This window comes from Tenrec ecaudatus, chromosome 8, assembly GCF_050624435.1.
Source record: "Tenrec ecaudatus isolate mTenEca1 chromosome 8, mTenEca1.hap1, whole genome shotgun sequence".
Taxonomy (NCBI): Eukaryota; Metazoa; Chordata; class Mammalia; order Afrosoricida; family Tenrecidae; genus Tenrec; species Tenrec ecaudatus.
In genome coordinates, this window is record NC_134537.1 from 160,760,901 (window position 1) to 160,777,259 (window position 16,359).

The 16,359-nt window shown below is 53.6% G+C and overlaps 1 protein-coding gene across 2 annotated transcripts in view; it reads right to left on the bottom strand.

Moving 5' to 3' along the window:
* LPIN1 (lipin 1) overlaps positions 1-16,359 on the bottom strand; it is an 86,337-nt gene that overhangs the window by 20,004 nt on the left and 49,974 nt on the right. For both annotated transcript variants that reach the window (XM_075557095.1, XM_075557094.1), the window contains exons 14-17: positions 12,094-12,173; positions 5,440-5,566; positions 2,053-2,201; positions 1,327-1,413 (exon numbers count right to left, since the gene is read on the bottom strand). In XM_075557095.1, coding sequence (XP_075413210.1) covers positions 1,327-1,413; positions 2,053-2,201; positions 5,440-5,566; positions 12,094-12,173 — 443 coding nt within the window. The remainder of the gene's footprint in view (positions 1-1,326; positions 1,414-2,052; positions 2,202-5,439; positions 5,567-12,093; positions 12,174-16,359) is intronic.

The following is a 16,359-nucleotide window of genomic DNA, read 5'->3' on the forward strand; positions in this document are numbered from 1 at the left end:
TTTCAAAGAAGCATTTATTGCTTTTGCGGTCCTTCAAAAGATGATGTCTGCAGAAATATCCAATGAAGCCAGGCATCTAAGACGAAATCAGTTATTTTTCATCCCACCGGAATGTTAACACGTTCTCTCTCCCCAAACTTCACTTGCCCTTGGGAACGTTAAGCCCCGAGAGGTCGGCAACTATGTCTAGCTTATTACGCTCCAAGCTCCTGTCACAGGACTGGGCACCTAAGAGGCGGTCAATACACACTGGACACGAAAACGAAGCAAATTCAGCCAAGCATATTCAGCTGTGTGTGCAGACTGCCAGTAATACCTTAAGCTGACTGCTCGCTGCTCCCTGCCTCTAACTACCAATGAGGACCAGAGAGCAGCACACTAGGCTGGTGATCATGAGCCCGGGGTTCTAATCCTGACACTCACTCCCAGGCAGGCGCACACACTCCTTCTCTACCTGGCAGAATAGAATGTACTAGAGGGAGAGCTTTGGGGTGAGGAGGGTCTCAAGTTCATGGGGAATTGCAGCTGAGACAGGGGAGGGAGAACGCCAATTCCTTGAGGGGACCTGAGCCCCAGATAGATAGTGGGGCAAGACCATGACATGGAGAGTTGGACAGCCTAGGTCGAATAATTTGTTCCGCCAGTCAATTAACGGCTGTGGGAATGTGGGCCATCCACTTTGCTTCTCCAATTTTCTTAATCTGACAACAGAAATGATACTTGTTGAGGAGCATGAGAGGATTGGGTGCAGTTACACAGCTGCCTGACTCGAGGCAGCGGGTGGAAGAAACCCACTTTCTTGACGTGTTGGGTTTGGGTTGCCCACGGGCTATTTCGAGCCTTGGCCACTCGTCCCGAGCGCTTCACTTTGACCACAGACCTGGAGAGAGATGGGCGCTGCTGCGTGGCTCCCAGGACCTGCACTGTAACTGGGAACCTGCTTTGAGCTGCAGCTTCACAGGCAGACGCCAACCACTTGGGTTACACAGTACTGTCGCCCCTTCATCGGACCCTCAATGTGAACTGGACCTCGACCACGCCCCCAAAGGGTGCCTGCCACCTTCTTCCTCCTCCTAAGGTTTTTCAGCGTACCCACACGCTCTTTCTAGCTTCTTGGTAATAACTTCAAATTTGGATGCGCTGGGATTCCCCAGGCACTTGGATTCCGCCACCACCACCCTCTGACCCTGCTTGGTTAGGTGCATCCCTGCTCGGTCAATCAGCCGGCGGTAGCCTGGCAGGAACGACGCTGTGTGCACAGCACCCTGGGCAAGGCCGCAGTGAAGGGTGCGGCAAGGGATGGGCAGCGGGGGGGTCGATACTTACTGGCTCACTTTGTGGTACAGCTTCGCTATGCCCTGGTGGGTCCAGTCCTTCCCCAGGGTGGGCAAGATGTGGCCAAGGGTGTCTGATCTAAAGAAGGGTGGAAACGAGAGATGCGGTCATGTGTGTGGTTGCGTTCTCCTTGCTATGACGCGTGAACGGCTGCACTGCACGCTACGTCAACTGCGTGCCAATAAAACTGTCGGAAGGGGGGAAAGTCACAAATAAAACAAACACAATTTACAAAAAACAGAGAAAACGGAGTGAAAAGGAAACCAGCAAAAGGAACAAAAGCTCATCCCAACTCCCATTCAAGTGCTTGTGTAAAACGCCAATGAGCCCCGTGAACTCGTTTCTGAAATAGAGGCCGAAAGCAGTCGAATGTGAGTGCGCAGGGAACAGCCCCTTTCCTACACGGACGGACGGGGACCTCCCCCTGCCGGTGGCGTTATCGGGATCTTCAGTGTCCAGGGACAGCAGCAGGGCCATTCAAAAGAGGCACGGTCCAGCCACGCGGCCATGCGGGCAGCAGAGCCAGGGAGGCACCCCTGCAGGGCGGTCGTCGCCGCAACAGACACGTGCCATGTAGCTCCCGGAACAGAAACTACCGGGGCGGTGCCACGGCCCTGCCCAGAAATCCATCGGCACCGTGCCATGACACTCGGGGCGCGGGAGCGTCGCAGCACTGGCGGACCTCCAGAAACCCACCATCCGACCTGCCGCACCTACCGAGTGATTGTCCCATCGATGTCGGAAATGATGACTTTGTCATCCCAGTTCCACAGGTAGATGGTGCCTTCACAGCGACAGGTGCCTTGGTACTGCGTGGTGACACTGAAGACCACGTCGTTCGGCCCATTCTTCAGCTTCAAGCTTTTCTGGAAAACAGGAGACGGGGGCCTGCGTGAGAGGCAGGCCCAGAGGGAGGGACGGACAGCTGGCTCTGTTCTACCAGGAGGGTGGTGAGGCTTCTCCCAAGAATCCGTTATGTTAGGCCATTGCACACATCTTTCTTTGCCTCTCTTGCTCTGGAAGAGGAGGGCCTTCTGGGGACAGAGCGAGCCCTCCCTGAACTCTTCCCTCAGGCCCACTGACAACACAGCCAAGGCCACTTCCGGCACCAGCCTTCCGCGCCGAAGAGCACCGCACCCTTGCTCACGTTTTCCTGAGGAAGAACCATGACACAGGCGGAAATGAGAGGCGAAGGGGTGTGGCAGCATCAATCCTTCCAAACATGACAGGCTCCCTGTTATTCCACCACCAAACAGGGGGTGGGGGGGTTGGGGGGTGCTTCAAGATGTTGGTGGGGCAAATGGAATGAAAAGATAGGAGAAATTCTTCTACCAACTCTTTGAAAGCCCCCCAAAGTGAAAGTCTTCCACCGACTCTTGGAACACCTCCTGGGATGCGGAGCCGTAACATGGGGAGTTACATCGCTAAAGGAGAAATAAGTTTCCCCCAACAGTCATGTTTTCAATGACAATTTGGCTCGCCCCTGCCGGGAAGTAGTTTTGTCTTGGTTATCAGACTTCACGTCATGTCCAGAGGAAAAACAGAGAAACCAAAGAAAATGAGCCAAATTCAAATGACCTGGCAGTCTGAACCTGTGAGCTGAATCCTCAGGAAAGCCAGCTGCCGCCCAGCCCCGCAGGGCTGCCTGACTCAGGGCTCTGCCCCAGGCTTGCTGGAGAGAGCAAGGCAGGGGTCCTGCAGCTGCCCAGGGACCACACGGCACTGGACTCCCTGCAGGTGGCTGTCTGGGCAACAAACCTTAAGACTTCCTTCAGAAAAGCACTAGAGTGGTGCTCTGGAGTTCTGGCCGATCTGCACCCCTGTGGGAGGCGTTGGGGTGAGCTTCTTCACAGGCTTGTTCTTCTAGAAGTCCGTGGATGCCACTCACACACAGAATGGGGACTGGGCTGTGCCTCTCTCCAGAACACGCCAGATTCCAACAAGAGAGGCCACACTAGCATGGCCGCAATACCTCCTAATGGGCACACGCGAGTCTTCAAGTGCCAGTGCTGAGCTCGGGAAGTCCTCGCTGGGCTGAGAAAGGGGTGGCTCGGGAGTGTGTCCGCACAGCCTTTCTTGCCAGCATGACCCCTCCAACTAAAATACAGTGTAGACGATGGTTCTTTAATGGGCTTCTGAATTCCCCCCACCCCCTCAAGGAAGAAAGAGTATCCATTGTTTTGGTTCAGTGAAATCTGTTGAAATAAGGGTATCTTCAAATCCTTACACGGTGGAAGGTGAACTTCTCAGTCGGCCAAGTCTAATTAGTAGGGAAATAAAATGCATGGCTTAAAACAAAGTGGGAGTGTAGAATGTTGAACCGATCATTTTAACAGCTACTGGAAATAGACTCGCTGGTTGCACTTGAGAGAGAGCGAGAGAGAGAGAGCGCATGGCTGTCAGGGCCTGCTCATTCTCTTCCCGGGCTGAACAGCAGGGCAACCACACCTGGCTCCCGAACTCCCCCTAACGCTTAGACTGAAACCAAGAGATGGTACTAGAGAACAAAAACAATTGAAAAACAGGGATACTGGCTCACTGATGCTTCATGGGGAAAAGGGAGGGGGCTTCCAAGAGGTCCCTGAAAAAGTTCTTAGTTTATTTTTCATCCTTTACATTTTATGAAGATTTAGGTGGAGGTGTGCAAAGCAGGTCATGCGCTTCACAGTCCACGGCTCGCACACCTTCTGTCCCGCCTCACGCAGGGCCCTCCCCGAGCCTGCTGCTCCCACGGTGCCTCCTCCTTGCTCTCTGCTCCCCTTTCCTTCTTCCATGGCTAATCATCCTGACATGGATGGGTTCAGTTCCAGAACTGAAGGGTGACTGAAGGCCCCACCAGTCTCTATGCTCCAACTTTTTGTGGCCTCCTCACAGAATCTAGGGAAGGCATAGGCCTTGCTAAAACTGGTCTTACATCCAGGCAAAAAAAGGGCGGGGTGTGGTGGTCTGTGGCCAGAGGACACCGGCCAGCCCTGAGATGCTCGCAAGCTCATGACACCTGCTGACCAACACCACCTGGAATGGTGTGTTTGGGAAGGTGAGCATCATGACCCCAAGTCCACCTCATAAATCCAGCTAGATCTGAGCATGTACACTGGTGCTGATAAAAGCTCAGAACCCAGGGAATCCTGGATAAGCCCCTCAGGGCCAACAGTGAGAGTAGCCATACCAGGAGGGGAAGGGGAAAGGGGGGGGGAAGGGGGAGGAAGGGGGAACCAATCACAATGATTGGCTTATAACTTCCTCCCAGGGGGACGGACAACAGAAAAGTGGGTGAAGAGAGACATTAGTCAGTAGACGATATGAAATAATAAAAATAATTTATAAATTATCAAGAGTTCGTGAGGGAGGGTGGAGAAGAATGAGCTGACACCAAGGGTTCATGTAGAAAGAAAATCTTTTGAAAATGATGATGGAAACCACTGTACAAATGTGCTTGACACAATGGATGGATGGATTGTGACTAAGAGCTGGCAGAGCCCCAAGACGCTTTTTCAAAACATAAAATAAAAGGTGTGTTGGAGCTAAATATACCTAAGCCAAAGTCCCCCTAGGAGCTTCTTAAGCTCCACTAGGCTTCCACGGCTATCTAGCTATACGGGTTTCTAGCGACTTCATCCCTCTGGCGCGGACAGCTGAGTCCTCCCTTGTCTGTTCTCAGACCGGAAGCTCCGCTGACGCCCGTTCACTCTGGGTGTCAAATGCCCTGCTGGCATTTGAAATACCAGCGACGCAGCTTCCGGCATCACGGCTGCACACAGGCCACCCAGCAGAGCCAACTGAGAGACACGTGATAGCAGCTGGTAGACACCTGTCTCTTCCTGGCCGTCAATCAGTTTCATCAGCTGGCTTTCTTTCCAGAGCGGGAGGGGAGGGGCGCAGGTGGAGCATCCAGTACTGATGGAAGAGAGATTCAACACCCTCGAACCAGTTGGACACGTGGGGCAGAGAGGTGTCCGGAGGCACTGGGGGCGAAGAGCAAGATGCCGACCACAAGAAGACTAAGGATCCAGCCCATCACACGGCACACTTGCACGTGTCGCTGGGTGAGGACTGACGGACGGACAGACACACAGACATGGCCGGGGAGAACACGAGACTCACCAGCTGCTCCGAAGTGAGCCGGAGTGTCTTTTTGTAGCTGACATTAGACAAGAGCGAGAGGTGGCTCGTGTTTGATGGCTTGGCAGCTGCATGCTCCTCATCACTGGAGGATGACTCATGCTTGATTCTGGAACAAACAGTGATGTAATCGCCAATTAGAAAATGCATCTGGGTGGCCATTAAAAATGCATTAGGCCTGAATCAATGGCTCAGTCCATCAGGCCTCTCCTGAGCACACTGTCTCTTGGGTGGTCATTTACCATATGCCACTAAATTTATCAATGAGCCCTCACTAAGTTCCCATTCATACATCGCCTCTTGCATTATTCATCTGGGGGCTGCTTCTCCTCATTCACTTGACTATTTAGCAGCCATCGTCGCTCTGGTTTAAACCAACAGGTCTCTATTGACGAGAAGCAGGATTAAATTCCCCCTTGCCTGGGCGGGTGCCTCTAGGCTTGCCCGCCTGACGCTGTAGGCCAAGCATCAGCAATCCGGGCGGCTACGAGCCCATGCTGATCTGTTCCAGGCACATACCATGCCTCCTCGCTGTCCAAACAGTCCCAAGCAGCTGGAGATGCCAGCGGCATACACATTGGTGCCCGTGATAACGAGGAAGACTTGCCAATTCGCCTCCAAATTCCCTAAAGCAGCCACTTTCCAAGGTGTCACACGCACCACAAACATCACCGCGTGCTCACCCAGGACCCTGGAGACATTGCTTCTAATGTTTCTAACTTGACGTTGGGAGTTGTTTGGGTTTTTCTTTGGGGGGTGCGGGGAGATGCAGGGTAAGAAAGCCTCTGTCATCAACCTCTCAGAGGATCCGAAGCCTGCTGGTGCATCATCGCCGAGCTGGCAGTAAGCGCTCCACCTCCCAGTGGCAGGCTCTCGGACTGTTACACTGCCAGGGGCTTTGATGATATGTCGCACTTCGGCAAAGTGCTAAGTGAAACGGCAATGACCAGGTGACCTCTGGGCCAGGCGCCACTCAATTCTGCAAGGATCTTCTGACAGAGAAAGGGTCCTGGGAATCCCACCCTTCACGTCATTTTTACACCGGCAGAGGGATTTCAAAATGTCCATGGAAAAGTCCCGTTATCTCTTCGCTCCATTGTCCCATAAGATTTCAGAAGCCCCACTTAGACAGGAGCCCCGTGTAGTCTTTTTATTTATCTCCGTAAGCTCTGGTCTTTCCATGCGCGTGTCCTCCCATTTCTCAGCCTTTCTCCCTTCCCGCCTACCCAGACATCTTCTCTGTACCTGGTAACTTGCTTCCCTGTCCAAGGGGCACTTCCGGCCACCCGACAGTGTCCCAGACTGGGAGAACTAGCGAGGAGGACACGGCTGGCACAGCACCCCAATTCTGGATTACTCATGTCACATCGTATGTGGAGAACGGGCTGCTCCCAGCCCAGGAACGCTGTCCCTCCACGCACCTCGGAGCTATGGGCTGGAGTTGTGGAGCTCGCTCAGGAGAAGCAGCCCCCAGATGAATAATGCAAGAGGCGATGGGAACTTAGTGAGGGCTCATTGATAAATTTAGTGGCATATGGAGACAGCCAGGTGTTGAGGATACAGCAAACAGACCAGCTCCTACTCTCCTGGGACTTTACGTCTGACAGGGACACAGTGTGAGCGGTCACAGCCCAGTGGGGGCCCCCGTGCTACGATGGGGAAGCAGAGGACAACATGGAAGCATGGGACTTGGATCGGGACCTTTGCAGAGCACTGAGCAGAGGCTGCAGATGGGCCCATCGGGCAATCGCCATGAAAAGGGGTGGCGGTGAGGAAGGGAAGGGTGAAGCTTAGGCCGGCATTTCCATGGGTCCCTAGCAGGGCTCCGTCCCTCGAGACACTGTGAAAACACATACTCAGCCCTGAGGGCTGATTCCACTTCAGAGCAGCTTCTCTCAGGACCAGCGAAGCCCCCTTTGAGCTCTGGCTCAGGACCATGACCGTATCACTGCTGTCCTGCTCAGTTCTGACGTCCATCTCTGAACTCTCGGGCCAACGGACCACACACCACCCACATCCACATTCTAGGTGACGGCCTGAGTTCCCTGAAGGCTTCCAGGCCCCCGCGGTCCTCTCTCGGCCCCGGCAGACCCGTCTGCGGAGTAAGATGTCCTCCTGTTTGGCACCTGAGCATCCTTCGAGCAATGTGCAAGAGGCCCTGAAGTGCAAGAGGCCCCGCGCTCAGTCTCGCACCCAAAGCTGGGCAAGTGGAGTCCACCCCCCACACAAGAGAGGCCAGGGGATCCCCTTCCGGGGGATGGGTGGGTTAAACAGGAAAATCGGTCCTTGTTCTGTTGGGACACACACGGGCGTGCAGGGCTGCCGTGCATCAGCTGGCGCCCTAGACCCGCTGGTCACGGAACAAAGCTGGCCGACAGATGCCTGGATGGAGAGGGGGAGAGCGAGCTGAAGGCCGCCCTCGCCGCGCAGGAAAATGTTTACGTTCCCGGGAAAACAGCTTTGAGTGAAATGCAATCCGAATGTGAGCTACAGCTCTGGTGACAACAGATTGATGTTCGCCTCTGCCAGGAAGGACGCGGAAGCGAAGCGGAAGAGCTGTCATTTCCATCTGTTGCTTGGGGGGTGGGGGGTGGGGAAGGGAACCTAAATTCCTGCCGCGTGCCATGTTTGCGGGCACACAGAAAGGAAAACACAGACGCAGAAACTCACACCGGGGCTGTACAGCTGGCGGCAGAGCGCTTCCGTGGGGGGCACGTGAGCGGCCACCGGCAGATGCCACCTTCGGGGTGAAACCGTGGGAGGCCGTGCTGCCTCCTGGCCGGTCCACCAAGGAACCTCCCCCGGCCAGGAAGCAGCGCGTGGACCCCGCTGGTTTCCAAGAGACTCGGCAAAAGCAGCAGCCAAAGGGCTCCCCGGGAAATCTGTGTTCAGAGGATCAGCTGTGCACGCCGACGTCGAAGTTAGCACTTGTCACAGGGCACGTTCGTCAAGTGGCATTTTAATGGCTTGTGTGGTGACAAGCTGCTTGCTCAGTTAAGGGGCTGCGGGGACTGTTCTGTCCATCAAGTCTGTCTATTAGAAAAGCACTTCAGCGCCCATTTAGGGGTTCTGTTTGTCGTCCTGTGTGTGGTTTTTTTTAAGTTGACTACGTGAATCTAATCATTTCTCAAAGACACAAAGAATCTAATATGCTAGCCTCACTTTTTTTTTTTAAATTCTTTTTTTTTTTTCAGTTTACAAATCTTTACAGGGCAGAAAGCCTCATTTTGCCTCCCAAAGGCTAGCTGGTGGGTTTGAACCTCCAACCTTAGGATTAGCAGCCCAAAGGATAGCCTATCCATTGAGCCCACAGAGCTTCTGTTCAGAATAGGGACTATGCCTGAAATGTTTACATTTAACTTCACTGGGAAAAACATTGTGTCAGCCTTTGGATTGGACTGTTTCCGCTGGTGAAAAACTCCCTAGCACTTTACGAATGAAGTACAATAGTTTTCACTTGGGAAGAGCTACAGGCTGCCGCTGCTGCTCCCTCCGCCCTGGCCCAGCGTCCTCCTAGGTGCTCCATGCCAGAAAAGTCGTCCTCTAGTGGTGACGGCGGTGGCAGCTTCATTCTCGCCAGTCCTCCAGATGCCAGACCCTGTTCTAGTGGCTAGTTCTGTGCCAATCCCTCTGAAACAGTTGTAAACCTTAGCCCCGACTTACAGGTCTGAACGCAGAGACAGATCCCAAAACAAAGGCCGAGCCATCAAGTCACTGCTGGCTCACAGCAACCCCTGTGGGTTTCTGAGACGAACCGTGTACAGGAGTAGAAAGCCTGTTCTTGCTCCCTCGGAGCTGCTGGTGGTTTCGAACTGCCGACCATGCAGATCACAACACAACGTGTAACCTGTACACCAGGCATGCCCAGGCTGAATTTGGCAGACACCTTTCACCAAGGTGTTCCCACGCATCTGTCAGATGTCTGAACCCAGCTCGTGCGTCCCAGGTCACCTCAGGGCCAGCTCTCCTGCCTGCTCACCTACACGCTGCACCTGGATCCCACTGGTTTTTTCCTTCTTGACTGAACTGAAAGAATGGCCATTCCCATGAAGCACGCGGCGTGGTGGGGTTCCTGCCTCCGTTCCAGAAATGCACGCACTGATGCCCGCCATCTCTAAGCAGCCGACTCATCTGCCAACACAGGTAGTCTGACACCATTCCTGTTTGGTGCTGCCTCCCCCACTGGGAAGTTACCCCAAGGACAGGAGGCTTGTGTGGAAGAAGAATCCCAGGTGCGCATGACACACCTGCACTGCGGAAGCGCTGGTTTCGGTGGGGGCAATGTGCAGGGTTGCCTCTTCGCTCAGGCGCCCTCTCCCAGACCCCGAGGTCTCTCCTGTAGTCGCCGCGTCCTGCTCGCCTGCTGCTGCTCAGGTGTGTCAACGTCACACGCTCACCTCTGCTGGGGTCAATGGCTAGTCTCAAGGCCCGTGGTTCCTGAGAAGCTCAGCCAGCATTCCTAGGCCATGCTGTTTCTGTTCTGGCCAGTGGCTTCCCATGAATAGGACTAAATAACCCAGGTGAGGAGCACCCACTGGGTACCAGGTTCGCCCCTAGCTGCTGTGCCGAGCTTTCCAAAAGACGCCACATTCTTAGCCTGCCCACCACCTTGAGAACACCCACCTTCTCCCTTCCAAGTCCACGCAAACTCAAAACCTCACGTTGGAAATGTATTGAAGTGCAGTAGGTGGGTAGTTGGACGCTCTTGCCTAAGAGTGAAGCCAAACCTGTCAATCAAGAGGTAGCATGATGGCACCCCTTGGGGGGTGGCTTTCTATGTCAGAGTGAAGGACTCTGGGCACTGCTCTCTCTCTCCCTGCCCCTCTGCCTTCCTGCCTGCTGAAACTCAGCCTGTTCTGAGGGGTGGCCCAAGCCCTGACATGTTTCCAGTGACCGTGGACACACATGACTCGGCACCCACTGGCCCAGGATCTTTCCCGCTTCGCCGTTCTGCGCTGATGGCATGACGCTACGTGAATCTGAAGAGGGCCTTACAGAGGAGCATGGACTTCCAGGCTGGAGTCGGACTGGCCTCCTCTTGATATAAGAATCCTTGTTGATGTAAAGATCTTTCTTATCCACCTATCAGTGTCACTGTTTGTCTCACTAGACAACCCAGCCTGAGACACCAATACTCCTGCCTAAAAGCCCTTCCCCAGAGAATGAGCCAAGTCACCAGGCAGGTGGAAAGTCACAACCACATGGGGCAGTGCCGAGGCAAATAGAAATGTTTGCCGTTGGCCATCTACCAACTCAGAGCCGACTTGGCCACTGAGAACCAGACTGAAAAGCCACAGGGCCGGGCTACACACTGCACCACCTTTTTTCTGCTTGCCATCTGAGACGGCAGCTTTCCCAGCCCGGGAACAGAGTGGCCCGGAGTTGGAGGACGGGAGCGGAGCCTCCTGCTGCTTCTTGCTCCCGTTCACAATAGGCCCTGTCTGTCCCGGGACAGTTCAATCACTCTCATGAAATGCCTAGGAAGGGCCGGGCACCGGCTTGCCTCCAAGATCCCAAAAGGAAAAAGTACAAAAAGAATGGGATGTGGATCTTGCCCACGGAGAATGGGCTACGGTGTTTCCTGACATGCGGACCCGGGTTTCATGAGCAGAGAAATGGTGTACAGAGGAGCTAAGAGGTGGAACATGTGGTTTACTCCGAGCACTGAGTGTCCATATGCGCTATTACCATAGCGATGCAAGTGATCGTACTGCCTTTAAATTCACACACACACCCGCCCCCCCAAGCCCCTATCAATTGATTACCATGAAGACAAACACCACGAATCCTGATCAGACCCCCACAGTCTAGTCTCTCCTGTCCCAAGTTAACACACATGCACACCGGTACTTGCATCGACTTCAGTCTTAGTGAACATTTACACTGTGACAAAGCCGAGTTCCTCAGTTTCCAGTCACTGTGAATGCATTAAGGAGCCCCGGTGGAGCTCTGGGTTCAGCATTGAACTTGCTAGCCCATGGGTCAGCAGATCAAACCCACCGGCCTCTCCACAGAAGAAAGGTGTGGCCACCTGCTCCCATAAAGATTTCTAGCCTCTGAAACCTTAGGCGTGAGGAGCTTGGGTTTAGGTTTGGGTCTCTGCTCTTGTGGCTTCTGAATACCTGGTGCAGCCAGAATCTGAGGACAATGAGGAAGGCTCTATTTACAGCATCTCTTTTGAGCCTTATACTTTTACCATGTACAGTAACTATCTAAGACATACCAAACGTCGTAACGACAGGAACAATCTATTGATATCAAGAGCTGCAGGTCAGCGAATGAATACCAGAGCCAGGCTTGGCACCTGGGGCGGCTCAGTCTGAGGCCTGGTGAGCCCTGTCAGAGGCGGCCTGGTAGTGCCGTGGTGATGCATTCAGCCACCAATCAAAGGCCATCAGCTCTAAGCCCTCCGGCAGTGAGCCCACAGGAGAAGGCCATGGCAGTCTGGTTCTGTGACAATTGTCAGCCTTGGGAACCCACAGGGGCTGCTCTACCCAGTCCCCCAGGGTTGCTGTAACTCAGAATCCATTCAATAGCAATGTTATGGGCCAGTAACCAATGGGCATGCACTGAAACTAAGGCGCATGATGCTCAGCCCCCACGGAGTGTAACATGCCAGGGAGCCTCTCCCGGTACCTGGTGGCCATGCTGAGCTGTGACGGCTGCTCTCCAGTACTGTGGCTCTTGGTAGACAAACCCTGCTCCGGCTTGCTTTCCTGGAGGAGGAGACAAGAAGAGAGTCACGGCAAATACCAGAGAAAGGTCCTGAGCCACAGCCGGTGTTCCACCAGATTCCCCCAAGGTCCCTGGGTCGGGTCCCCCGAGGAGACCCACCCCAGGGTGCACATGCCAGGGGTCGCCCTGCGAGGGTCCACCGTTTGTTCCAGGTACGCCTATTTGGGCAGGTCCTAGAGACTCCTTTCCTTAGAAGCCTACAATGGAGCTGAGAGACCTTCCTGACAGAAACGCATCTGTCATCCTCGGTGTTTGTGGCAGCACACCACACTGTGTGATCAATCGCTGTAGCTTATGCAAACGCCTGGATACCCAAGGGCTTCTAAAATACTTTCTTACGCTTGCCAGTCGAGAAGCCGAAGGGAAAAAACGTGGAAGCATTGTCTCTTTTTGAAAATGTCGTATTCTTACTAGAAGCCTGCTCCTTTGAGATCGTGGGAAGGCCTTGGATTTCTAAGCAGAACAGGGCTCAGCCCTGATCCTCTCACTTATCAACCCTGGGGGTCCAGTTTCCACGTCTATCGAATGGGAGTGAGGGCGTCAATCTCACAACATGGCTGTGGGGGGCCAGAAGAGGCTGGCACTTTAAAGCACAACGCCTGCCACCCACCACACCCGCAGGCACAGCAGCGGGGAGAGCCTCCCTGGCACCAGAGGCCAAGCAGGAAGGTGGAGGGAAAATGACCCACAACTACATCTCCCTCGGGTGGCCATGGGCCCGGAGAGAGCCGCTGATGTCTCCCACCGCACTGTCTCAGCTGACACGATGAATAAGCAATACAGAGGGCCTCTCTGAACACACGATGTGGGCAAACCGGTTTCAAGGACCTGCTTAGCTTTACCTCAGTGTATGATGAATATAACATGCCCAGCCATCCTTTTAAAGATCATTTAGGTAACGAGCTTAGCCGATGCTGCGGACAATTTTTCAGCAGGCAGTTCTATCTTGAATGCTTATTCTTTCACTTCTTTTTATAGGCATTCAACTTGAGAAATGTCCCTGTACTTCTCCTCAATCCAAGACAGTAACTAAAGATGTCTTTAAAGCATCCATCTGAGGCACGGACAGGGCTAAGAACAGATGCAAGGGCGTACAGGGGTGGGAGACAGGGAGGGTGAGGGGCCTGGGAGAGCAAACAATGTATGTGGGGGTGGGGAGGGCGCACTGGGGCCGACGGTGATCGCACAGCTCACTTTAAGAGATTTCACGGAGGGATGGGGTGTTCTGAAGCCGATTGCGGCAATGACTGTGCAACTCTTGTGACAGGACTCAACTATTGAATTGTGTGAGATGTGCAACAAGTGTCCCTACAACTGTTAAAAGATATATATCCATCTGCCTCAAAATCTAGAACATTCTGTTCTGTGAGCAGGGCATGAGAAGAGCCTGAACCCACTGCCCAAGAGACATTCCGGCTCGTAGTGGCCTCGATAGGGTTCCTGACGCTGTCAGTCTTTCTGGGAACACACCCGCAACTCTCCCCTGCAGGGGGCAGGGGTGAATCTCCAATCTGGGGGCTATCGAGCCAGTGCTTACCCAACAACACCGCCAGAAGCGTCCTTTAGGTTATAAGCCCCGTAAAGCAAAGCACATGCTGGGGTCAATCTAGAAAGTACGGCTGAAACACCGTGGAACTACCCACCAGACACATCACAACTACAACTGATGGTTTCCTTGATGACGCGTCACCCTGCAGGTCTGCATGCTTCAGAGAGCAGTCTCCCCAGCCCCCTCCTCTCTCTTCAGAGGTCAGAGTCTCTCTCTCTCTTCAGAGGTCAGTCTCCCCCCACCCCTCTCTCTTCAGAGGCCAGAGACTCAGTCTCTCTCTCTCTTCAGAGGTCAGAGTCTCTCTCTCTCTCTCTCTCTCTCTCTCTCTCTCTCTCTCTCTCTCTCTCTCTCTCTGTCACCCTTCCCAGGAGAATTCCGCACTCCTCCGTTTGCACCCGCTCAGAAGGGCAGCTGTAGATCCACAGAGGAACCAAGGAGTCTCTTCCTTCTTGCTCAGTATTTGTATTTTTGTCATTATACGATTGTGATCTTAGCCTGGCCACCTTCGTGCAATACTGTTTTTCATTGCTTTCTGTTGGGTGTCCCAGCTGTGAAGCACAGGAGGGGTGCACCCACAATGATAATACCTGATACAAGGGGACACAGGGAACAGGGAGGGACAGGGGGTTGGGGAGTTAATCATGAAGGTGGAAGGCGGGGCACTAGAGGGCTGTGACTACACAGCTCATTTTAAAGGAGAGTCAACCATGGGGGTGGGAGGCTCTAAGATGGATGCGGTGGCGACTGTACAAAGCCCCTTGAGACGACTGATCCATCGGACTGTTGAATTGTATGGTATGTAAATTATGTGCCAATAAAACTGCTGGGGGGGATGTGTTATTTCTTAGTTTAGGAAACGCAAAGAAGTCTGAAGGGTCAAATCTGGGTGGACGTACGGATGGGGCACGACGTCTCCACAAAATCCTTGCAGGACAGCCCTCCCTACCCTGCTGGATTGAGCGATGGGGAGAAATCACTCAGGACAACTTTCCGGGTCTTCCCTCATCAATGCAGTTTTTAAAACATATTCCGCTATGCCCTCAGGGTCACCCTGTGTCCTTTATCCTGTATCCTGTGTCTTCTGAGAGAATCAAACAAGAGGACCCCTTCTGCGTTGACCTCTCTGCCCGGGACGTAACTGGCCTGACAAGTCCCCTCAAAAGTCACTGTGCGGTGTGGCTCTTGCTCTCTGTAGAGAATTGCTCAATCTAAGACACGTTTCCCTTGACATCGGTTCCAAACTCCGTCTTCGTGAGCTTCGATCTTGCGTCCACGTGGAAAGACGGGCTCTTTGAACTAGCTGATCTTCCTGCGACGCTTCTGGCACGCACCCTTCGAGCCTCAAGCCTCATGAAGTCACAAGGGTAGCTTCAATTGGAAAATGCTGGCCCAGGTGCAACCACCCTTCAGCAGCTACGTCACCACGGTCAGTCTCACACCAAGAGCAGCCACAGCTCCTTCCTCCGCAGAGGCTCCCGGTCTTCCCTCTTTTCTCTCATCTCTGAGGTCTTCTCAGCTTTCCGAAAGCCAGGACACCTCTAAAAACTCCTTTTATGTGGAGCAACCTTCCTGTAAGCTGGATGCAGAGACTCAGTGACCGGGGAAAATGTCCACTTGACTTTGTTAAAAACTCAATAGTAGCCCTGACGTCAAAATCGTTTCCCCTTATGGGACAAAAAGTATCTTCTTTATTAAAAAGAAAGACAAAACTATCTTCTTTTCTGAAGGCTCCGTAAGGAGACTAGAGTAAGCGCATTACTGAGAGAGCCTGGTCGCCGAGGCATGTTTAACCCTTCCCTTGGCATGACGCCGTGCATGAAGGAGCTGGCAGCAGCCGGAGGGCAGTGCTGCCCGATCTACCCTCACGTCTGTGCTCTAACTTGGTCAGACCCCTTGGAGACAGTGTGACAATCAGTGAAATGCAGGAATGCTAACAGAACATGTCAGAGAGTGACTATCTTCCCACGGGCTTCACCCCCATCTGAATTAACAGGGCTTTCGTGACTTACATTGAGAATCTTGGCTGCCGTCTTCCAGACTTTTCCTACTACGTTCCCAAGGAAAGCACACGGCAAGCATTTGCCAAACCCCTGCCCTGCCTGGGTCCCCTACAGTCTCCAGGGCTACCGCAGGGTCAAGGTCATACGTGACCTCTGTCTTCATGGAACTTATGGTCCAGCGGGAAAGAGATGCTGATGAAACAGCCACGCTGAAGAGTGTGTCATTACCAACTCTCACAAGATCTGTGAAGAAAAGGTGCGCAGGGCTATGGGAGCGGACTCGTCGGCTAAGAAAGGATCATTTGAGCAGCTAGATACCTAAGGGTCCTACGATCACCAAATCACAGAGGGAGAGAGACAGAGAGACAGAGAGGCATTGCCCTTGAGCTGATTCTGACCCACAGCCCCTCTGCAGAACTGCTCCAGTGGGCAGACAGCCTCCTCTCTCTCCCAGGAAGCAGTTTCAAGCACTGACCTTGGGCAAGAAAGACCTCCCGTTTCAGCTACCTGACCGTTAACCCCCAGCATCCTCGGGGTTCCTTCCTGGGTGCTCCAGGTAAAGGCCTGGGGTGGCATGATGCTCGCCGCCAGAGCGCGCAGGGGGAGTGACAAACGAAG